The sequence below is a fragment of the Zootoca vivipara genome, chromosome 1 (assembly GCF_963506605.1).
Source record: "Zootoca vivipara chromosome 1, rZooViv1.1, whole genome shotgun sequence".
NCBI lineage: Eukaryota > Metazoa > Chordata > Lepidosauria > Squamata > Lacertidae > Zootoca > Zootoca vivipara.
This window is the reverse complement of record NC_083276.1, coordinates 102,065,282-102,089,300: the sequence shown is the minus strand read 5'-3', so window position 1 is coordinate 102,089,300 and position 24,019 is coordinate 102,065,282. Positions and strand designations below refer to the sequence as shown.

The window sequence follows — 24,019 nt, the reverse complement described above, 5'->3', positions numbered from 1 at the left end:
GTAGTTTCCAAGACATAATAGGTTGAAAGGAAATAATTTCTAAACCTTATCATCCAATTGTCTGTAGAGACTAGTAATCTCTTCATCGTATTTCCTCTTCTCCTCAGTTGTGATACTGGCAACAACAGGTGCAATATTATCGATGATGGGTGTATTGTCACATGGCTCCAAATTCTTTTGGTCCTTAGCACTGATCTGTTCATCCTCAGGAACAGCCTCTCCTGCAGACACATCAGTGATAATACAAAAAGTCCAATAAGCAAGGAATCAATATTTAATCTTCAAGGTCCTTTGGAGACTTAAATCTATAATTTCAGGCCTCCATGCCTAGTGGTCTCTCAGAACCAGCTGAAATAAAAAAACAAATCAGTTTGCCTTAAGGATCATAACTACATTGTCAGAAGTAGCAATTAGAACTACTGTATGGTGGAGTAGACATACAGAAATGGCAGAACAACATGAGGCAGTCATTCTGCCAGCCCCACGTTTCAGACCACATTTTATTATTCCTCCAAAGAACCTATACATCTGGTTACTATGAGCTATATCAGAGGCAAAAGCTCTTAAAAATCAGCCCTGAGTGCTCCCTGGAAGGACAGATCCTGAAGCTGAGGCTCCAATACTTTGGCCACCTTAGGAAAAGAGAAGACTCCCTGGAAAAGACCCTGATGTTGGGAAAGATGGAGGGCACAAGGAGAAGGGGACGACAGAGGACGAGGTGGTTGGACAGTGTTCTCGAAGCTACGAACATGAGTTTGACCAAACTGCGGGAGGCAGTGCAAGACAGGAGTGCCTGGCGTGCTCTGGTCCATAAGGTCACGAAGAGTCAGACACGACTAAATGACTAAACAACAACAACAACAACTCTGCAATATTAACATTGAGTATATTCAAAAAGTGTCATGGTGAAACCTTTTCTCCATACTAAAGTCTCTACCCCACCCTCATACAAACAGGGGCAGCAAAATAATAATAATAATAATAATAATAATAATAATAATAATAATAATTAATAACAACAACAACTGCAGTAGCAAGTGCCCAGTTATGATGAATGGCAACTCATTTGGAAAGAGAACATACTTGTGTTCAAAAAATCCTATATTTGAAGTCAAGTGCTAAATCATAAGTGCATAGTACAACTAAGAATTTTGTGTTTGTGTCAGTAATGAATATAATTAACCTTTAGACTACTGACTCACTGAAAAGATCTAGAACAGAACTGAAGGTGGTTTTTAAGGGGCCTATAATTTTCAATACTTTTAATAGGTATTTAAATAAAAATCCTCTACAGCCTTCTCTGCATTTCATAATTAAAACTGAAACTCTTTACAGCCGTCTGGAAGAAAGGGGGGGGGGTTGAATCCGTTAGCATTAGCTCACTTAAGTCTGACATGATCATCACCCCCAAAATTACCTTATTTTCCTCTTATCCAGAGTGCACAGCAATAATTGCTCTTTATGTTACTATTAGCAACGGAAATTGCTGTTCCCTATGTATTGAAGTCCTATCTGGGGGGAAATTGTGAGTTGGAAATATTGTGGGCTGCAGCCTGTAGTGAAGGATTTAAATCTAAAATCCTGCCTAAGAATTAGCCACTACTCACGGTCCACATCCCAGGAAAATGTAAAACAGAATGCTTGTTTTCATTTTGAAAATGCTGAAGTCTTGGCAATGTTCTCCCGCTCTGATGCTCCAACTACCCAAGATCAAGGGCTGATTCACACAGAGAAGATGAGTGTGCGGTGAGAAAGACACTCACACATTCCCACTGATCATGCCTGTTCAGCCTGATGTTCACACGTTTAATGGAATGTTGGAAGGGGAAGAAAAATGTGCATGGCCAATCCATTTAGCACATACCAACAATTTTGAGAAGACTGGGTAGGGAGGCACAATGCCATGCCCTCACTACTATGAGAACATCAGAAGACTGCTGAATCAGGCCAATGGTCCATCTAGTCCAGCCTCCTGTTCTCACAATGGCAGGCCAGATGCCTGTGGGAAACCTCAAGTAACACAGCTGAAGCCTTGCCTGAACCAACCCACAGATATAAAAAGTGTAGGCTGCAAACAGAAAAGGGCTAAGATGCGGGGAAAAGCACGGCCCTTCTGCCAATTATAACCTTCAATGCAATTAGAAAGATGATAGTACTTTATATAATTAATAATAATAATAATAATAATAATAATAATAATAATAATAATAATTTATTATTTATACCCCGCCCATCTGGCTGGGTTTCCCCAGCCACTCTGGGCAGCTTACAACAGAAAAATGAAATAAAATAATTAAACATTAAAAGCCTCCCTAAACTTTGCACTCCACATTATCCAATATCCGCTGCATAATTATAAGGGCAGCCTCAAAAAAAACAAAAAAGTTTTTTAGCCAATCCTGATTTATTTAAGATCCTTTATTGCCTGCTGCCTCTTTTCCTATATGCTTCCCCCCCATATGCTTTTTCCCCCCTATATGCTTTTTTTGTGTGGAAAACCCTACCCCAATCTTGCGAACCACTTTCTGCTAGGCCAACTGAACCTATTTCCAAGGTTTCTTCTGCAATATTTCACTTACAGGCAGTTCTGGTGACACACTAGAGAAGAATGCCTGTCTCTTTACAGTTGAAGGCAGCAGTTCCGGAGGCTTCGTTTCTATTTTTGACAGCACCAGAAAAGTTAAAGAGTGGCATGTCTGTATCACTGCAAGTGTCTTGGATGCAAATGCTTTCAAAAGAAAGAGGAGAATGGGGTTTAATTAAGCACAAGCAATCTCAGAATTTGTTCCAGTGTGTGCTTTCTGATACTAAAGAAAATAAGCAGCTTATCATTTTCACAAGTTTATACAGTGGCAATCGGTAGAATGCCTTGCCGGGGGTGAGAGAATGGCTGCTCGCAATGTTAGTATTTAAAATGGTAGAAGTGTAAAGCAAAGCTGTGCCCCTGTGGTGTAGTAGTAGTAGTAGCAGTAGTAGTAGTAGTAGTAGTATTTATGTGTGGGGCTGTAGCTCCCATTAGTCCCATTCCCACCATGGCTGCTGGGAATAGTAGCAGAACAAAATCTATAGAACCCTACATTCCCCATCTCTGGTATATACGTGCTAATGTCATTATCTTTTGCCCTTTAAGCTTTCCCTGCCTATCCAAGATGTGTGCAGGTGGTGGTGGCTACTCAGCAGTGAGGGGGGAAACTCACTGTTCTTCCTTGAAAATAATTTACTGCTACATTGTCCTGGCAAAATTAACCTTAACTCCTGGTATATATAATTTCATTTTTGTTATATTTAGTTTTTAAACTGTAACAATATACAAGGAACCCACCCCATATGTGTCTCTTGCCTATCATATGGTAGCAGAGTAGCTGGGGAAACCCAGCCCAATGGGCGGGTATAATAAAACAAAAAGAATATTCTTTTCCTCCCCTTCACAACTGAGTAACACACAAACAATATTCACATATCCAGGTTATAGGGGGGGGGGAGAACTCTTTTGCAGTTGAAGCCCTTCTCCCTCAACAACACATTGTATGCTACTATGGAGGCTAACAACATCAGACAAAATAAAATAATAATAATGTATCTATAATATTTACAACATACGAACAATGCTTTTAGGGGAAAAGTTGTGATCTAAGACTGATTGTTGCTCAGACTCGTGTTGCTCTTTTAAGTAGTGAAGCATTTGCTTCTTCTGTATTATCAGTCTGTAGGTCCAATAGTTTTCTGTCTGACAGAGAAAACCATATAAGCAGAATGATGGCATGATGGCGAATAAAACAAAACTCATCAAGGGCAAGTAAAAAAAAGTGCAAGGACTTTGAGCTACACTAGGGCAGTCTCGAGCAGGTCGGGCGCCCTGGCACTGAGGCGCTGAGATCACTCCGGCGCCCCCGCCCTCGCAGCGTGGCTTCGCCACGCAGCGCCACGCCTGCCAGCCCGGCGCCCTGGCACCCTGGCACCCTGCGCCACCGGGACTATACCTAGAGCCGGCCCTGAGCTACACAAAAGAGTTTGCCTGCCCTCAGATTTGGGGTTGTCGTTTGAGGAGATGAAGTTCCAATGCAAAGCTTAAAGTTCTTGAGGTAGTGGGACCATTCAGTTGGATACCACCTCAGATATTTTTATTCCTACATATGGAGTTCATTCATTAAAACCTGAACCACAATTTATCATTATACCTGCATGGGATTGTGGCATTATTTAACCATTTTGTAGACTCTCATTCCATTTCTCGGTTAGATTGCTTTCCTATCTCCACTTACCAGGGAGTAAGTCCCACTCATTTCAATAGAATTTATGAGCAGACAAGCATGTCAAGGTTACTCAAATTCAACTGTTTTCAATAGGATTTGCTTCTCAATTAATAGTTTCAGCATTTTAAGTTAAGAATTCAACAGCACAATGTGGCATTTGCAATTTTCCTTCCTCTCAATCGCAAGTCTATTGATGAGCAATCTCTGTGAATAATCCCATCCCTGCAACACGTACACATTATCATTTATAGTTGGGTGTGACAGCTAGTAGCCTAAGGAAACAAGGCATAAATTGTAAATATTTCCTGATTAGATCCCATACCCTCCAACATTCTGCATGAAAATAGAGACATTCTATTAATATTCTAGTCAGTTAAACCAGACCTTCCTTTTTCAGACAACAAGAGAACTCTGATGTAAAGCAAGCCAGGATTCTCCACACCAAAGCTATACAAGAGGAGGAGGAGAGGGCAGGCCACAGGGGAGGACTGTGTAGGCCTATTGTTGGTTCCCAGCTTTATAAACCATGGTTTATGAAGCCAGCAATGTGACATCCTGAACCAGGCCTGTGTTTAGGGATGAACTGAAGTTGAATAGGTCTGTGCAGACAAACAGAAGAACATGATTCATCATTGTAACAGAGCCTTAACAGACAGTAAAGTGTATCATAATTTATTTTATTGCAACTTTTTGGCTTCTTTAATTTAATACCTTAACAGCTGCCTAATAATTGACAACAGAGTTATTTCTCACCATTTCTCCACCTGTTCAGTTCCATCTCCAGATGCTGGATAACATTCTTCAATGTCTTGTTTTTTTCCTTCTCCTTCTCATATTTTTTCTTCCATTCTTCAGCAGTCAGCTCAAGATTCACAGAGACTGTATTCTTAATGGTCTTTGCCCTGTACAGAAATTCAAAAACACACCAAACAAGCACTGACATTAACTTCTCTGTGATCTGAAAGTTGTAATACTATACACACTTAAGCTGGAAGTAAATTCCACTGAACTCAATGGAATGTACTTCTGCATAGATATGTACAGGCTTGTGCACTGCAAAAGAACAAATACAAACAGCAGCAAATGTAGAATCTTTCTCCTGGAAAACGAAATGTTAATATTTCTTTTGCATCCTTTACAGCAGGGTGAGCCACATAAATCTTTATTTCTGGATAACTGGTTTGTACTTCCTTCTTGAAGTTTTCCTCAGAGTCTCTCTTTTCCTACCAGTCTCAGCTAGCATTTCTGTTTTTAACAAGAGAAATGATAGACTCTGTTCTGCTGATATCAAATTGCACTGTTTTTCTTTTTTCTTTCCCCCCTTAAACAATCCCAGCATAGCAAGACTTAAATGTAGTACTCATTTGATTTTATGGCTGACACACACATCCCTGAATTCATGTAGCATTTATTATAGCTCTCATTAGCCAAGGCTATACCACACTATGTCGGTTCAGTCTGCTGCATAACGGATATGCCTTCCAAATGCAAATTCCATCCTTTTTTATTATTAAAAAAATGCTAATGCAAAAAGAAGGACCCAGTCAACAAACAAGAAAAGGCAAGTGTGATGGATACTAGGCAGCCTTAATTATTGCATCTGAGCAATAATCTGTCACATCTGAGCTCTTTACAATAATATTTCCCCTCTGATACCAAAACCTTTGGATACAAATACTACTAAGCTTCCCAATAGCCCTACCGGGGTTTAAAGATCAGAAGTGAAGCCTTCTGAAAGGCTTTTTTAATATGTCCAGTTACAATTCACTTATCTGATCTGCACATTTACTGTGAGGAAAGCTATGCACATTATCCACATCAACGCAGTCACTGGAAGATCAACAGAGCCACATCAGGCTATGAGCCAGCAAAGCACTGATGCAGAAAATTAAGCACAAAGCAAGTTCTTTTGCTGCATATGCAATTTTATTCTTGAGTGCCTTATCATGGAACTACTGCAATATCATTGTTGTCTGCTGACAGAAGATGCCAAGTCCAACCCCAGCGATGCTTTCTTATCCAGCCGTAATTAGCTGGCCTCACTTCTGCCCATAACTCAGCTCCCATTCTTCTGATGAAAGCATTTCCTAGATTAAAGATCCTTTGTCAGAGGAGGATCACAACTGGATCCAACCCATAATCTCTCTCAAGAGACAGATGCACCTGCTCACCTCTGCCCAAACATTAGAGTAGACTTGGTTTCTGCTTCATTGAAGATGGACGGGGAACAACAGATGACAATGGTAGTTCTACAGTTTCCACCTAAGGAGTCCTGAAGAATCCTGGTCATCTTGCTGTCTCGATATGGGACATGTGTTTTCTAATTAAGAAGGATGATACAGGATCAGAACACACACAACTGCTTAAAAGGGATGACAATAGGTAAAAAGTAAGCCAACAGAGAGTATGTAAAACTGTTTTCATATTGCTAAGGCAGGTTCATACAATTTCTAACAGATTGCCATCTTATCCGACACTAGTTAAATATGGAACAAAAAGCTCCTGCAGTAAAAACAAAAAACAAAAAACACTTCTTGCCAGCTGGCAAAGTGGGGATGGTGGGAGGGGGATAGATACCTTATCTCCTCTGAATTTAAGGTGAAGATCTATTTGCACCAAGAGGTTGAAAACTGGGGGACGTAACCAAGCCATCAAATGATCACTATTTTTTTTTAAAAAAGTATGAATTACTTACAGTTCCTTCAGCTAGTGCTGAGATCACGTTTCCCAAAGCAGACAAAGACTTGTTAATATTTTTGGCTTCATCAAGAACAGAGCCCTCTGCGCCCGTTTTGCTGACCTGCCAGAGAGCAGATATTGCTCAGTGAGCTCAAATTCTGATCATTGCAAAATAAGAAAAAGGTTGAACACTTCAAAGTAGCTTTACCCCGTCCTGCTTGAGCCAGAGAAGTTATCAGCTTGCAAAGCTACAAAAGTTTCATAACACTTTTAATAGTTATTTTCTTTGCTAATTATATATAAACACAACAGACAAGTGGGGTTTTTAAAAAAATAAAAAAATAAAACCCTTTATTTCACTTATATTCAAATTTCCCTTGCAGAGCTTAAATCAGCTTTCATATGAAATCTCAGTATCCATTCTGGTGCATTATATAGCCAGATTTGCTTAGCTGCAACAGAATGGTATCCTCTACTTCCAGATCATTCTCTGGCCCCTCTTGTATACAAGACAATCATGCAGTGGCTTCAAAAGGACTAGTTAGGAGTTGAAATAAAGCTACCACCATCATGGACCACTAACAAATCAATAACATTATGTAGAGTAATAAGATACTTCTGTTACCTTTTCACTCCCAGCCAAATCTACCAAATAAAGCTTCCCACTGAGTTTTTTTTCGGTTTCAACATTCTCTTGTTTGATATTAATTAGGAAGATGCTATGACTTCTAGAACTGTGCTCATTCATGTCTACGAAAAAGAAGATTCGGTTAGGTGTTATATAAAATATTATGTCTCCCTTCTAAAACCTGTTTTGTCGTGAGGGTTGTTATTTATAACTAATGGGCTAAAACAAGCCAACAAGAAGCCCTCCATGTTAAAACAATTTGTGACCACAAAAGAAAGTGCTACATATGTGCTACATATGGGAGCGTTGTTGCGGCCAGTCCAGGATGTGGGCGGGGGAACCTAACTGCTTGGAGATACCCACACACAGCACCAGTATCTGAGGAGCATGCTGACAGACTTTTATAAGCCTTGGCCATGCCCTTGAAAGACTCTTTGGCCATCTTCTGGCCCACCCCTCTATTCCAGTATAGGCTCACCAGGCACTTCAGACCTGAGTAGTAATTTTTTGCCTGCCTGCAACTTAGTCGAGCAGGTCCCTTCACCTACTCTGTATTGGATTTCGGGGAGTATAGGGGGTCAGTGCTGTTAAATAGGACGGCTTGGTTTTGTGGTTAACTTGGCACTGTCAACAGGGAGCTGCCGGAAAGGTTAAGGTTAAATAAGGTAACAACTGAGCACCCTTAGGCACCCTTGAAGGTGAAGAGCATTTCCAGAGTTCAACCGCTCTGAGTTGTGGGACCCGTAGCCTGGATATGGAATATTCTGGAAGTTCACCTGCCCAGAGTTGTGGGGCCCAGCAGGGGATGGGGCAGCAAGGCCTTGGAATTGGCAGGGTTGGGTTTGCCCAAGGATGAAGTTAAGCTAGCTTCCCACTCTTCTAATTCCCCCTGCAAATATTATAAGGAAAATGTGACCCTAGTTCAAGTCATCACTTGCGTCTTGCCTCTTTATTCCTGGGTCCAGTCACAACAACCAAGGGTGAGATATTTGTATGACAATTTTGAGTAAAATAAGGGCTTTTCTGCAGTGGGGACTATGTCCATGAGACATCTAAAGCAGACCACAGCTTATTCACCCTTTTTGGAGGACAAACTAAAAACAATATAGACCATGGGTGACAAGAGGTCAAAATAGATTGCAACTAGAAAGAAAAATATAACGCAGATCAAAGATAGTAACAAGTGGAAGCTTAAAGTCCTGAAAGCTAGCTTTACAAAAAAATAATAACGTGGAAACCTTGTGAAATTAAGTCTTCTCTGTTCCACTGGTAGTGAACCACATATGGTTCTATAAACACTTATATATCAAAAACTGTGGTTATCAGCCCTGCCCTACACTACACTACGCTAATTAAGGCACAAAGCTGTGCAGTCATCAGAATGATGGGGCTATCTGCCATTACACTGAGCACATTAAAAAAAAAACCCACAAAGTTTAATGGTGGCCAAATTTCACTCAGTCTACTAGAGGCTTTATGACTATGCTAGGCAACATATTTGTTGCGCTTTGCTCTGAGCAACATTGTTTGCCTTATAGTTCACAAAAACAACTGCAACATATTTGCAAACACTTGAGTTTGGCTACATTTTACACAAGTTATAAATGTGAATACTCATGGTTGCTAAATAACACAAAAAGTTACATGATTTTTTAATTATTATTTTTTTAAAAAAATCTATCATTTATCAACAACAAGGTAGGAATTAATTCAGTATATTGTAAATTTAAAGACCTAAAATATTATCGCTTGAGAAAATGTTAATCATAATTTTGAAAATGCCTTTCGAGTTGCAAAATTAGTAATATATTTTACCATTATGCATTAGGAACTCCAGCATAAGAAAGCTGAGTAAAATCAAAGAGACTAATCACATACTAATTGTACCTTTTTGGCATTATAGCAAGCAGTGATGCAACAACATTGACCAGAACTTTAGCATGGTGTTGGATACAGTTAGTTAAAACCTAATTACAGGGTTAGCAGTACATAAATGCTTACTTGTAACAGCAACATGGCGGTTTGTTTTCCCCTCATCAATCACATCCATAACTTCTTCAGGACTAGAGACAAACCTTTCTGTACAGCCCTAGAAATTCAAGATTGTCAGATAAAGCACTTGTCAGATAAACAGAATTTGGGAGAGCTAAGAAACTTGTACCAATAGTCAATATAGTTGGCCCAAATCAAGGCCAAAATTCTGCCCTCAAATTTATGTTGGACACAACCATAGAAAACATACCAGATAACAACAGAAGAGCAGTTTCTACAGTGCAATTTAATACGCAGATCCAGAAAACATACCAGATAACAACAGAAGAGCAGTTTCTACAGTGCAATTTAATACGCAGATCCAGAAGGCTAACAGACCGAGTTCTGCATAATGAAGATTGAAAAAGGCCTTTACTTCCCTGACACCTCAAACATGAACCAAAAAACACCATTCCCTTCTATGAATATTGAGAATAAAATACTTCCTTCTAGTGTCTTCCATATTTATTAAATATTAATATTAAATGCAAATGTTTCATTTCAAAAGGATGACTAACAAAATGAAACCATTTAAAAAGGAGGAAAATTAAGCAAAAAATATAAAGGTCTATTAATATTTAAGAAAAGCATTGCTTGAATATTTATGGTTAGAATTCTCGATTGATAAGAAATTATTCCCTTCCTTTATTCCCTTTCTCTAGTGTAAGAGAGGCTTACTGAAGTACTGTTAAAGATAACATTCAGAGCAGCAGAAGGAAAAAAAATGTTTCTAAGTACAGTAATTGAATCTGAATATCCACTGTACCACAAAAAACAGCAAATTATTTTGTGACAATTGCTTGGGGGATATGTATGTGTTTGTCGGTGTATGAGAAAAGTTGTCAGAATTTACCTACACAAGGTCTTTTCTCAGGAAATAAAAAAAATCCATTGGGAACATAAACGATTGCAGTCTTTTTTTTTATTTTACCATATTTTGAGGGGTTCATTTAGTTGGCTAGTATTTGAATGAGTCACATTCTGAATAGACCAATAAACTAATTAAGTAAGTCATGACTTAGCTGGATACCACCTAGAATTTCTTATCCATTGATTTTCTTTTTGGTAATATGTATGTTTTGTTGGCTCCAGTAGTTAAATAATGCTGTGATTGCTTTTATGGCCTCGATTCTATACATGGGGTTGTACCCCTAGTTGCTGCTCCACTCGCATAGCAGACTTTCACTTGCATTACAGAAGTCATTTCCTCCTAAGCTCACCCCATACACCCTCAGAATCTGCTTCAAAGGGTTGGGGAATTCTCTGGAGCAGATCTGACAGGGGAGGGGTGCAGGAAGATGAGATAAATCTGCTTCCACTGTACTGGAATCATCTATGTATTCTGTAATTTTTTTATTTAGTGCTATTCACAGTTTTTGTCAAGCTATATTGATGGTGTCTGAAGAAAGGTGGCATTCAAATTTTAAAAATAAAGCATATTCATGTGATCACACAAGTCATTTTCAATCATTAGACCAGAACAATTTTTAAAGGTTTTTCTGTATCTAAATCTTTTTACCTTGACATATGGAACTCTGTTCTTGTCTTCGTGAACTGCAAGGTTTGTCTTTGAAACTAAATGGGAAAAAAGTCATCAAGAATCACTGATGAAGAAAGTGCACAAATTTGATGAGCCACAAGAATAATTTGAATAACACAAGCAGATCCTTCCATGGAGGAAAGCAGCAATTTAATCTACACAAGACTAGATGCGCACATGATGTACACAGAGTATACAATGCCATTGCTTAGTTCTACATTAAACGACAAGACATGAGACTCAACTAAACTCCAAAAAAAGCAATGCTGACACACATACTTTACTCTGACTTGCTCATGAAAAACATACATCACAAAAAAGTTGGGAGCTTTGATGTATGTCTGCAGTGCAATTTCTCCCAAATGGTTTAACCAAGATAAAAACTACTTGGTCAATGCACAAAATCATCTTAAAAATTAGAAGTGATCAGATTCAGTACCAAAGTGATAATGGTGCCACTACAGCCCAGTTCACAGGTCACATTTTCATTCCACCAAACTATGTTCCCATCATCATATGCTTTGTAGTAGACTTTTTGTTTGTTCTGCGGCATTTTAAATGTGTTTGTGGAAGGGGGGTTACTGGTTTGTTTTTGTTTTATTATGCATTTTTGTGTTTTCATTCTGTATTTTTATGTTGGGGACCACACACCCTGTAATCTTTGGATGAAGGGTGGTATACAAATTTTAATTAATAAATAAATTCTTAAACCAAAGCTCACCACGACTCTGAAACCAGGCAACAGTATATAGCCATAGTTTGCAATCCTGGTTTGTAGAAAATGGTCAACTTGTATGTTCCCAGTTCAGGTGTTTCCATTGTTTAATAATAATAATAACAACAACAACAACAACAACAACAACAATTTTGTATTGCATTGTATTGTACTGTAGGTTTTCGGTTTTGTTTGTTACATATACATACTGTATTTGTTGTTTTGTAAATTGCTTGGAGAATGTGAAATAAATAAAATTGTCATGGCAAAGAAAGACAGCATGAGCTTGTTGTTTGCTCCCAGTCCAACAAACTATAATTTTTTGGACCACATGCACTAGGCCTTACTGTAAAAATTACTTCAAACCAAAATATTAAGGATGCTGCAACTGTTTCAGTTCTTTTATTTTTCAAAGCTGTCTGGCTTGTTAAATATACACAGGTATAACATGATTCTCAATTCATAAGATACCTTTTTTAAAACCGAAAACAAAATATTAAGAGCACTCCCAGCAATTTTTTTAAGTATGAAAAATAGTGGGAGATTATTAGTTCAACCACTATTAAGACCAATAAAAGGGAACCCAACAACCCTTGAAAGCCCATGAAGTCTGGTGGGAAGGGGACATGGGTGCAAACATGACACTCTGTTCTCCAGTCTGAAATTGTAAGAGAGCTTCCCAACTGTTATATGTCATCTGCCCCGTTCTCTTCCTGTAAGTAGTGCTTTGTTTACAGAAGTCTAAATATTGGGCAATTGACTACAGCCCCTGGGCATTTCAAAAACGGGATGTGGACAACCCAACCAGCCTCTGCTTCTGGAGGTACTTCTGGAAGAATTTATATATTACAGTTTATCTTTTAATCAGGGATGCCTTAATGAACTACATAAAGATGGCTAGCCTGTGGCCCTCCAGATGTTGCCTAACTGCAAGTCCTATCATATCTGACTATTGCACCATGTTGGCTTAAGATGGTCCAACATTGCATCTGAAGAACTACAACTCTTATCCGTTCCAGCCAGAATGTCCAATGGCCCGGGCTAATTGAACTTGTAGCCTGCAACCTTTGGAGTACCAAAAGTTTAGTCCCACATCCTCCACTTCAAATGGGTGGTATAGTCTATTAACCCAAATTTTATGAGAAAACAGGCCTTAATGTCTGCAGTGTATGAATATTACTCCAGGAAATGCACACATCCAAATGTCCTTGACCTGAAAACCATTTCATTTTTAAAGATAAAATATACTCATTATGGTAATTACAGCTACAGTAAAAAAAAGAAATGAGATGCTGTTTTACTTACCATCCAGCAAATCCCTTATTTTGTCCAAGTAAATCTCAAAGTAGGAAACCTAAAGAAATGAAACACACTAATTTAACAAGTTTTCAAAAACCTCTATCAATTTGGGTTCTTGCAAAAAGGTCAAATCTGTTGCAAACAACCATTTAATGCTGTCTATGCATACTACATTTGTATTCTCTGCCAGGGTTGGATTTACTCATTACATTTTTTTTTTTTGTATTGAGTAAAGGCTGAAACAAGTGTCAGTCAAAGAATATTTGCACAATCCACAGGCTAGCTAAATGGGGGTTGAATGGATTACTTGAAGAACGACTGAAACCACTTCTAATTATTTGGGGTGGGACAAGGAATTAAGGAAGTAAAACCTGAGGATACTGAGAGGCATAGCTGCCAAGTTTTCCCTTTTCTCGCGAGGAAGCCTATTCAGCATAATGGAAATTCCCTTTAAAAAAGGGAGAACTTGGCAGCTATGCTGAGAGGATATATCAAAGAGCAACAGACTCATGAGATAAAGAAATCCCAGTAATTTCAATGGAATTGTAGATACCGTGTTTCTCATAAAATAAGACGCACCTATAGGGCTTTTCAAATGCAGCACCATACACAGTCACTACGGCATGCAAGGATCTGTGAATCATTTCTAATCTGTCAGTCAGTAACGAGAACACTTAATTTTCCACCAAAGCAACAAAAATAGTGGGAGCTTCTTAGGAAATGCTAGTCTACAAGTAGCATTTTTAATCCCTTTAAATGCTTACAACTATATAATATTTCAGTTGGGTGCCACAACTGATTAACTCAAAACTTTGCCAATCGAAGAAAAAGCTATCAGCCTGGTACACAACTAATCCTGCCATAAGTGCAATATTTGGCTCAATAGCTCACTCCAGGATTATCCAGGAGCCACTTAAAGCTTTTAAATACAGCTGGTGTTAACATGTGCTAAGCTCTTAAATCTTGATCATATCATTAAGAGTGACATATAACAACTTTCATTCCACAGCAAAATGCAGACTGAATCCAGCACAAAATAGGATTGTGTCTGGTCACTGTGCCTCAAAGGGATGTGTTTTATAGGATTTTACAACCTTTTTTTTTTTTTGAACCATGCAACCCTATATGTACTTTTAGCTCCCTACTTGGTTCACATTTCTCCAAATCACATTTGATTCAGTTATTTGCTCCCACTCTCAATTCACTAAAAAAGAAATGCAGGCACATAAGAGCTCATAAAGACCTGTATCTAGAATTAGATGTTATTTCAACTAAAAAAGAAAGGATAATTTTATCTGAGATACTGAAATCTTGACAAGTAACATTTGTGAAAGTGAAATATTGCTGACCCAAATTTATTCTGAGGTTTTCATTTAAAGGAAAAGTGCAACCTTTCAGGTTTGGCACCTTGCTCAGCTTCTTTTTATTTGACCATTGCATAACATGTCATTTTGCATTTACCTTTATGTGAAATTCTAGGTTTTCATCCATGGAATAGATGTGATCGAAGATGTCATGTGCAATTCTTGGAATTATTCCCATTAGCTGTGGGTCATGTAACTTCCCCTGAAGACACAAAAGGTAAGAAGTGATTGCAGAAGACTGTTCACCGTGAGGCAAATCTTCACAAAATGCATGTTCACGTAACAAACATAAGCTGACTGCTTTCCAGTAATTTTCTAGATACATACACAATTGCAAATATTAATAATTCATATAGTGCTCCTTTTCAATTTGTCAGGTTCACAAACTTTACTATGTTTTTCTCTCCACAACAGTCTTGCAAGATGGGATACCAATGTGTGTACCTGCTATGTGGCAAATGCTGTAAATAAGTAATAGTATTTTTTAATTGCCTATTTGATACACTATGGCTATGGCCCCACCATATGTCTTATTCCCCATAGTTGATGGTAGAGGGTGGGACATGGACTCAGATCTGACTCCAACTCTCCGCTGACTACTGCCCCCACAATGTAGTATTTGTCAATAGTGCAGCAGGGTAGTTAAGAGACTGAGATATTAATTGGGCAGATCACCTTTGCCATGAACTCATTAGGTGGCCCTAGCCAAGCCACAACTTTTCTGTCTCGGGCACACACCCCTGGAATATACAGATAACACAATGGCCCCGGGAAGGTAGGCAAGAACAGGATAGTCCATGGGAAATGCTTTCAACATGAAAAAAGCAATATACAAATGCTTGTATTTATTATGTATTATGTATGTATTATGTATGGCCTCGGTCCAGTATACCTGAAGGAGCGTCTCCACCCCCATCGTTCTACCTGGACACTGAGGTCCAGCACCGAGGGCCTTCTGGCGGTTCCCTCGTTGCGAGAAGCCAAGTTGCAGGGAACCAGGCAGAGGGCCTTCTCGGTAGTGGCGCCCGCCCTGTGGAACGCCCTCCCATCAGATGTCAAAGAGAAAAACAGCTACCAGATTTTTAGAAGAAATCTGAAGGCAGCCCTGTTTAGGGAGGCTTTTAATGTTTAATAGATTATTTTATTTCATTTTTCTGTTGGAAGCCGCCCAGAGTGGCTGGGGAAACCCAGCCAGATGGGCGGGGTATAAATTATTATTATTATTATTATTATTATTATTATTATTATTATTATTATTATTATTTATCATACTGTTAATAATTATTAGCTTCCCCCCTTTATCCTTCTATCCCTAGAACTTGCCCACACCACAACCATTTTTAGAGAAGTTGCTGCATGTACATCTCTTTACCCAGTTCCCTGCTCTCCCCTTTTCTCATCCTCACCTCTTCTACTGTGCAGGCCTGCAGAAAAGACTATTTCTACTTATATCCTTGCAAAGTGCTTAGCAAGCAGGGCTGTAAGCACTTATCATCATGTGGCTATGCAGCACAGCCCCAACTCTACACCTCAACATCCTCTGTAATGCTGTACTAAATTAGGTATGTAAGAAGCTGCCTTTTGCCAAATCAGGCTGTATGTATTGTCCATCTAGCTCAGTATTATCTCCTTGACTGGCAATGGCTCTCTAGGGTCTCATGCAGTGGACTTCCACATTACCTCCTACCAGATCACTTTTACTTTTCTATTTTTTTGAACAGGAGATGCCCGAGACTTGACTCTGGGATGGTCTTCCTTCCACGTTCAAAGCATACACTTTACCACTAAGGTATGCTCATTCCTCAACTTACTTGTCCTTCTTGGGACTCTCTATAGAAAGAAATGGCTCTTTGTGGCCATTTAACATCAAAACAAATCTCCTTTGGGGAATGCAGAGCAAATGTCTCCAGAACACAGTTTCTAATACTTGGAAGGCAGTTTCTGGCTTACACACCAGCGACTGAGCTACCACATAGATGGAAATTATTGCAAGATGGAAGAGGGGGATGATGAGCCTGTAATAAGTCTGCAGATTGTTCTGCTGGGCCTAATGCCAACAAATGCTGCTTTGCCAGCACTGCTGGTAGCTTGCACAGTCAGCTTCCTTTGCTTTTTATTCAAGAGCTCTGAAGATGAAAGAGAAGAACATTTTTCCTGACTGCATGTCATTTTTCACTTTTCCTCTGGAAACAAAAATTAGTCAGCGCCACAGTAATGAACCAGCATCCCCCTTCACTTTCCTTTTTGTTAGGTGCAACATAATGCAAGTGGACCTGCGGTCCTTCTGTTTCAATTATGAATATGAAACAGTCAACTTGCCCTTTCAACCAACACTTTGTTATTGAGGAGCGCCGCATTGTGGTCACCCTGCCTGAAATGTAAAGCTATAGCACTCTGAAAACATTACCCAGGGATATTGATGTGAAGGGTGGCAAAGGTTCTGAAGAACAGCAAAGGGTTTCATAACAAAGGTCTTGCAGTGCATGTGCTCTTAAGGAAGGCAAGGTTTTATGAACCTCAGGACACTCTTGAAAGGATCATAGAACCATAGAATTACAGAGTTGGAAGGGACCCCACGGTTTATGTGGTCCAACCCCCTGCAATGCAGGAATCCATGACAGATGACCATCCAACCTCTGCTTAAAAAGCTCCACAGAAGAGGAGCCCACAACCTCCCGAGGGAGACCAATTCACAGTTTCACAGCACATATGAACTGAAAAGCCAGAATACATGAAGCCTGCTTCCGCATTGCTAGGGACATATCAGTCTACTGCGTGTACTCCTGCACACACGTGTGGACCAATGCAAGTCAGATCAAAAGATACCGCACAAGCGTGCTTTGCATAAACAGAATGCGAGAGGAGGGGAGCAAACCAGTCTTCTCTTGTTTCATGCATGCATCAGGACTCTTATCAGCTGAAACAATTTTGATCCTGCTCGTAAGGGCTAAGCATGAAATTGAATACTTTCAGTCGAGGATGGGACATGTGAAGCAGGAGAGCATAGTAGTCCTGTTTCTGCTGTTGACAACATGGATATCAAGAGGGCAAGCAGAGAGTCAATCCAAGACGCTGCCTTGGGTGGAGAAAGGAGAAGAACGTGACTGGATTCTTAGGCCTTGTGCCATTATTTTCTGATCGTACAGCACCATGCTGGTGAGGATCAAAAGTACTGGGAAAGTAGAATTAAGAGGAAAATGAGGGAGCCCAGCATTCAATCTAGAATGGCCTGCTGCTACATCTGGTTTTTTCCAAAGCTGGGGAACCTTTGGCCCATCCCTCACCCCTCATAATTATTCCATGATGGATGGAACTGTTGGAAGTTGCAGTCCAAAGGCCCCCCAGGCCTATATTACAGTGAAGGGGCCTCAAATCTTTTTTAAAAAATGAAGGGTGGTCTATAAATAATTTTAATCAATGTAAATAATATAATATGTTTACAGCCCATCTATTTTTTGCCTCGCTGTGCCACTCCACAAACAAGGAAACTGGCAAATCCAATCAGTTTTCATCACAATTCTCAGCTGCATCTCCCTTCGGGCATAATGTGCTGTACTACACCACAACAGAACTGGTAGAATGGCAGCCAGCTTAAACATTTAAGCCAGTCAGAAGGAAATTAAAAATGAAAAGCTAGCAGACTATATATAGCTGCCTGACTCAAGGGTTCTCTTCAAAGTTTTCCATCCCCCAATTACCAGTGGAGACAGAAAGCTGTGAGAAGGATGATATTCAGAAGGCATCCCTAACGAAGAACCACTTGGCTATACTTGGATCGCATATTATGCCACAATAATGGCAAAAAATAATTGATCTTTGCAAATATCTGACAGATGACTAGCTACTGACTATATACATTCAGGAATACTTTGAAGGTCCAAGATTTAGAAGATGACGTATCCTGTATATGTACTTCACTGCAGAGCACATTCTATCCACAGTCCTGCTCCCAACTTCAGCACCTGAATACTTAGAACAGGGGTCCCCAAACTAAGGACCGGGGACCAGATGTGGCCCAATCGCCTTCTAAATCCGGCCTGCAGACGGTCCGGGAATCAGCATGTTTTTACATGAGTAGAATGTGTCCTTTTATTTAAAATGCATCTCTGGGTTATTTGTGGGGCATAGGAATTCGTTCATATTTTTTAAAATATATATATAGTCCAGCCCCCCACAAGGTCTGAGGGACAATGGACCGGCCCTCAGCTGAAAAAGTTTGCTGACCCCTGACTTAGAATATATTGAGTGGGTGAAGAACTGTGCCTACTAAAACTTCCCAACTTCATACATTCAAGCAGGAGATGAGAAAGGCCCTGTATGCATCAAGAGGAACACTGTGATTAAATGGACAAGTCTATCTCATCTTTCTCAATCCTGTATTTTGGACTGCACTTCCCATCATCCCTAGTGAGTATGGCCAATGGTAAAAAAAAAATAGGAGTTGTAGTCAAAATAATAATAATAATAATAATAATAATAATAATAATAATAATAATAATTTATTATTTATACCCCGCCCATCTGGCTGGGTTTCCCCAGCCACTCTGGGCGGCTTCCAACAGAAACATTAAAATAAAACTATTTGGAGGCCACTAAATTGTGGAAGGGTTGTCTATACATATACAACTTGCAATCCCCAAGGTCCATGAGAAATGGGATGTGGGGACAAAAGGAAGAAGTTTACTGTGGATTATGAAAAGAGTGGCAAACTGTAAAAAGGTTATTGTCTTTTAGCATTCAAAGTACAGTGGTACCTCGACTTACAAAGGCAATCCATTCCGAGGCGCTCTTCAGAAGTCGAAGCGTCCATTTTGCACATGCGCAAAGGGCGATTTTGCGCTTTGCGCATAACACACACACAGCGAAAATACTTCCGGGTTAGCGGACTTCGGAAGTCGAAACCTTCGGAAGTTGAGGCATTCGGAAGTCAAGGTACCACTGTATTTTCAAACCTGGAAAATCTGAAGCATTTAAGATGTTTACTTCCAGGAATTAATGACCCCTCCTCTCTACATCAACTCCCCTCCCCCAATAAAGACATATTCTTAATAGTATTATAAGAGGGTTTAAAAGGAGGATTAAAATAAAACTTAGTAAAGGCTTGGAGCTGCATTTAAAGCATCATAAAAAGCATGATTTAACAACGGGTAGCAAACATTCCCGCCTTTTCCTACAATAATCTGAGCCTGTAACTCTGAATGCAAATTGGCTTTCAAATATATTTTTTCCATCCACCAGCTCAAGTACCACAGACATTTTGATTTAATTAAATTCTAAGCTGGTGGATTACTCTGTCATTCCGCCATCTGCACACAACAAGTGAGCGATTCCCCTTGCCTGCTCCACCCCGAACCTGTTCTCTAAAAAGGCGGCGAAGACTTAGCTAAAGCAGAGGTGGCGTTTTATTCCATCATTAAACTTAAAAGGGGGAGGAGGTGGGAGCTGCGAAGGGAACTGGTTATTTTATAGGAAGCAAAAAGCTAATTCTCACTTCCCTTCTTATGACAGACTACACAGTCATTTGTATTCTCACCACATCCAACCTCCAGTAGCTCAAGGCATTCCACACAATTATTACTATTTCATCTAAAAATTAAAAAACACCAAATACACACAGTCAGCCATTTCACATCTAAAAACAGGAGCCTTGAAGCACTTGCAGAAAGCGTTCCATTTCTGCTGAAATGGAAGTCCTGTGGGAAAGAATTCCATATTGGCAGAGCAGCAACCAAGATGGCCTCTCTACACACCCATGGATCAAGATGTTCTTGGCGAATCAGACAATGCTATGTGATAGCCTCAAGTTATGTGGCATTTTAGGTAAGTAAACACACATTAATGTTCAAACTTGTAAAAATATCATGTGTGCCTGTGGCCTCCACCTTACATGCTACAACATGTAAGGATGCCAATCACAGGTTTTGGAAGGTATTAATTTAACACTGACCTACAAGAGATTTACATAGAGCAGGGAACCGGCAATTTGGTTAGAGCTTCCTGCTGTGTGTCTGCATCTTTCAAACCACATGAATGTTTCACATAATGTGTGGAGCAGTCCTTTAACCACCTAGGAATGGAGAACATGTGGCCCTTAGCCTTATTTAATGCAGCTGGGGAGAGGGAGGCTCCCGGGGGTGTGTGTGTGACACCAATGGACCAATGGGAAGAAGCAGGAAAATGTATTTTGGAACACTACACTACTTTAGTGCATAAAGAAATGGCCATCATGCCCTTGGCTAACAAGAATCAGCAGCAGCAGCTCGGAGCTTTCTATAGGACTCCTGAGGGCTATAAACCACCTAGAAAATCAGCACAGCAGGAAGCCAGTCAGTGGTTTTTGACAGATGTGCCTTTGGAAGGAAAATAGAAAACTATGTGCAAGATAAGGCTGCTTCTAGACCAGGCAAGTGTGCCACCACGACCACATTCAAGTATGTTAAATAATGCACATTTAATGCACACTAAAAGCTGAACTGTGCATTATTAAATACTGGTAGAGTTATTTTGCAGTCTACTGCTAGCATGTCCTCCCTGTAGCATGTTATTCTCTTCTTTAGTTTGAGCTGCACATTCATTTACAAAGAGAGCAGGGGAGCTTATCTGCCACTGCCAGGGGCTCACATCCATGGTGACTAGAATGGAATAAAAGCTTGCAGTACCTCTACTAGAAGTGCAACAAAATATTCATTTTGTTAAAGCCAATAGGCAAACTAAAGACACAAAATGTGTGGCATCAGGCTGATTGCAATGCTATATCTCAGAAGTGTTGTGGACTGGAGAGGAGTTCAGGCACTGGGTTTGGGGGGCAGCAGGTGGGCTGTAGAGAAGGAGGGGAGGCATCCAATTGGAAGCCTGCAGTTTTCTGGGTACAGGTCAGAAAAATATGTGTGTAATTGCTGCCTAAGCTTCTGCCAGTTGTTTGTTTCCCACCCTTCTCAGGGAGGGTTATAACAATATATGCTAAGAAACAATCACACATATTTATGCCGAGACTAGAACATTTGAGTTGGGTAAATTTCAAAATGGAAGTGTGCATACATACACATGCACCTGCAGTATATCATATTATACATACAATACAGTTGTTTGCTTGGTGTTTTTTTTTTAAAAAAACCTTATCATGAAAGTTTACTCCTCTAAAAATGCAGTTTAATTTTAGTGGGTTCTACCGATTGTATTCTTCAAATTGTGGAAAGCTTTTTACTCTAGCAAAGCATTCCATGCACAGAAGGTGGGAGGAAGAGGTTTTTGCAAAACAGCCCTTTCCCCCTGCAGTCCTCTGCAGTACCACCTGCATGTTCCTGGGAGTTCACCAACTCTCTGAAGCAGATTAGAGGAGGGTGTTATGAAGTAACAGTGAGAAAATCTCCAGATATCACTTCTCCCCTTCCATTCGTGGGAGCCTCTGCAGGATCAAAGACGGACATAATTTGACACAACCCACTCTTTCTCTATTAGTAGCAAAATCCACTTCAACAATTTCAAGCTGTTGTTCCTGTCTAATAAGCATATTGTCAATAAATTTATATTTCAAAAATCACTCTTACCTCCATGGTATGTGTTTTTCCTGAAGATGTTTGACCATAAGCAAAAATTGTACCATTGTATCCCTCCAGAACATCTAAAAGGAGAAAGAATGAATTTGTTATATATTTTTATAGGCTATTATAATTCATCAAGGAATATGCCATTAGCCAACATTTAGTCAGAAGATGGGGGGAGGCAAGGGGGGGGAGGAACTAGGAAATGAGAAGAAGGTATCTGGCAGGAAAATGTACAGATGTACCATGCAGTTGGGTAACATAAAGAAACCAGATTTCTTGCCAGCTAGATCAAATTTAGAAAATAACATCTGTTATGACTTCCTATTGCTTCCCCAAATAAATACCCTTTAGGTACTGGTTACTGTCCAGTTTACTAATTGAGGAAGATAAGGAAAGAAGATAATTATATGAATCATGAGCTATGCTGGTTCCAAAGTAAAAGGAACAATGGCCGTTTTAAGATTTGCCTACTGCTTCTTCTCAATATAGGATTATTTTATATTCATCTTTTCTTGTTATTTAATGGGAAAGGAGTAAGAAAGTTGATTCCAATGTCTACTCTCTTGGAAAGATATGGAGCCTAGAATACTTCCCAGTGTAAATTTGGCACAATGAGTTCCTCCTTCCCACATTATGGGGGACATCCAGTGGTGTCCATCTGCCAGCAGAATAGTCTTCCACTCAAGCAAAGAGACTTTCCCTTCCTCTCTCTCCAACCTGCACCCCAATAAAATCTGCTCTGGAGGATTGAGGGATTCACTGGAGCATATGGGGAAGCTGTAGGGGAAAGAAGAGGAGGGAGAAGTCCTGTTACATGAGTGGAAGTAACCTAGTGAAGACTGAGGACAGAATATTATGTCCTGAAGCTCATATGGCAAAAGAAATTAGACTGGAACAGAAAGTTACTTTCAGCGCATACTTATTTTAGGAAGGAAATGAGACTCTCAAGATGAGAAGGAATAAAATTTACAATAAGAAACACAAAAGATTATGTTTCCTTCCCCCTGCCAAATTCATGAAAGTTACTTCGGCTTGTAAAATACAAGCCGTTAGATTCACCTAACAAGTTATCTCGGTGAGCCCTGCACAAGGGCTTCTGCTTGCACATCAGGGCTTTCCCTCCCGCTCTTCCCGCAGTGCTCCCCAAAATTGGCTCACGGGGTCAGGAGAACACCCAGAGCAGCATGCAGGGGAAGGAGGGGACAGAATCATTCCATACAGAAAGCTGTAATGCCAGACATACTGCCAGTATGTCTACCACAGCACAACACTGAATACCACCCAAAAATTCACCAAACAAGGAAGTTAGGAATACAGGGCAAAAAAATGTAATTAAGAGCCAGTAAGACTACATTGTTGCCACACAACATGTGCCACACAACACACTCTTCTTCACCTGGCACAACATCTGTTGTTAATAGTCCGCCCAGTAGAACAAATAGCTTCAAGGATTTGTGATACCTTAAGAGAAACCACGTCCCACCCCTCCACCCACCCCAAAATCCCTCAACTGTTGCAGAAATTCCAGGTACCTACTCTCAGTTCCACAAAGGGAGCTGTCCATTCAAGAAACAGTGAGAATGACTGGACTTGCATGCATTTTGGAATGGCCAGGTGGAAAAGAGAGAAGGGCTCATGAACTTTTCGATGGTGTTAAGAGGCATACTGGCTAAAAGTAGCAGTGTACTGTCATGCAAGCTATGTCTGATAAAATTCCCTCTTCTGCACAACTATTAAAAGTGCAGGAACCGTGCCCTCCTTTTTTCATCAGGCTACTATCACATAGATTTTGGCTCACTACTAGGGTGTTTGTTAAATTGGGCTACCTAAGCTGCTGGTATAGTCCCGTGACAGTAGGGTAGTGAGAATAAATAAATACCTCTTTTAAAGAAGATGGTGTTACAACAACTTTTACTGATGGAGGTTGGGGTGGACTATAAAAGCCTCAAAGCAACCATCATGCTTT

At 39.9% G+C, this 24,019-nt stretch overlaps 1 protein-coding gene across 1 annotated transcript in view; it reads right to left on the bottom strand.

Annotated features, from left to right (window-relative positions):
- KIF5C (kinesin family member 5C) overlaps positions 1 to 24,019 on the bottom strand; it is a 72,604-nt gene that overhangs the window by 24,970 nt on the left and 23,615 nt on the right. The window contains exons 3-12 of the mRNA XM_035131291.2: positions 22,057 to 22,130; positions 14,607 to 14,711; positions 13,152 to 13,200; positions 11,111 to 11,166; positions 9,562 to 9,649; positions 7,558 to 7,682; positions 6,949 to 7,053; positions 6,425 to 6,573; positions 5,007 to 5,155; positions 46 to 221 (exon numbers count right to left, since the gene is read on the bottom strand). Coding sequence (XP_034987182.2) covers positions 46 to 221; positions 5,007 to 5,155; positions 6,425 to 6,573; positions 6,949 to 7,053; positions 7,558 to 7,682; positions 9,562 to 9,649; positions 11,111 to 11,166; positions 13,152 to 13,200; positions 14,607 to 14,711; positions 22,057 to 22,130 — 1,076 coding nt within the window. The remainder of the gene's footprint in view (positions 1 to 45; positions 222 to 5,006; positions 5,156 to 6,424; positions 6,574 to 6,948; positions 7,054 to 7,557; positions 7,683 to 9,561; positions 9,650 to 11,110; positions 11,167 to 13,151; positions 13,201 to 14,606; positions 14,712 to 22,056; positions 22,131 to 24,019) is intronic.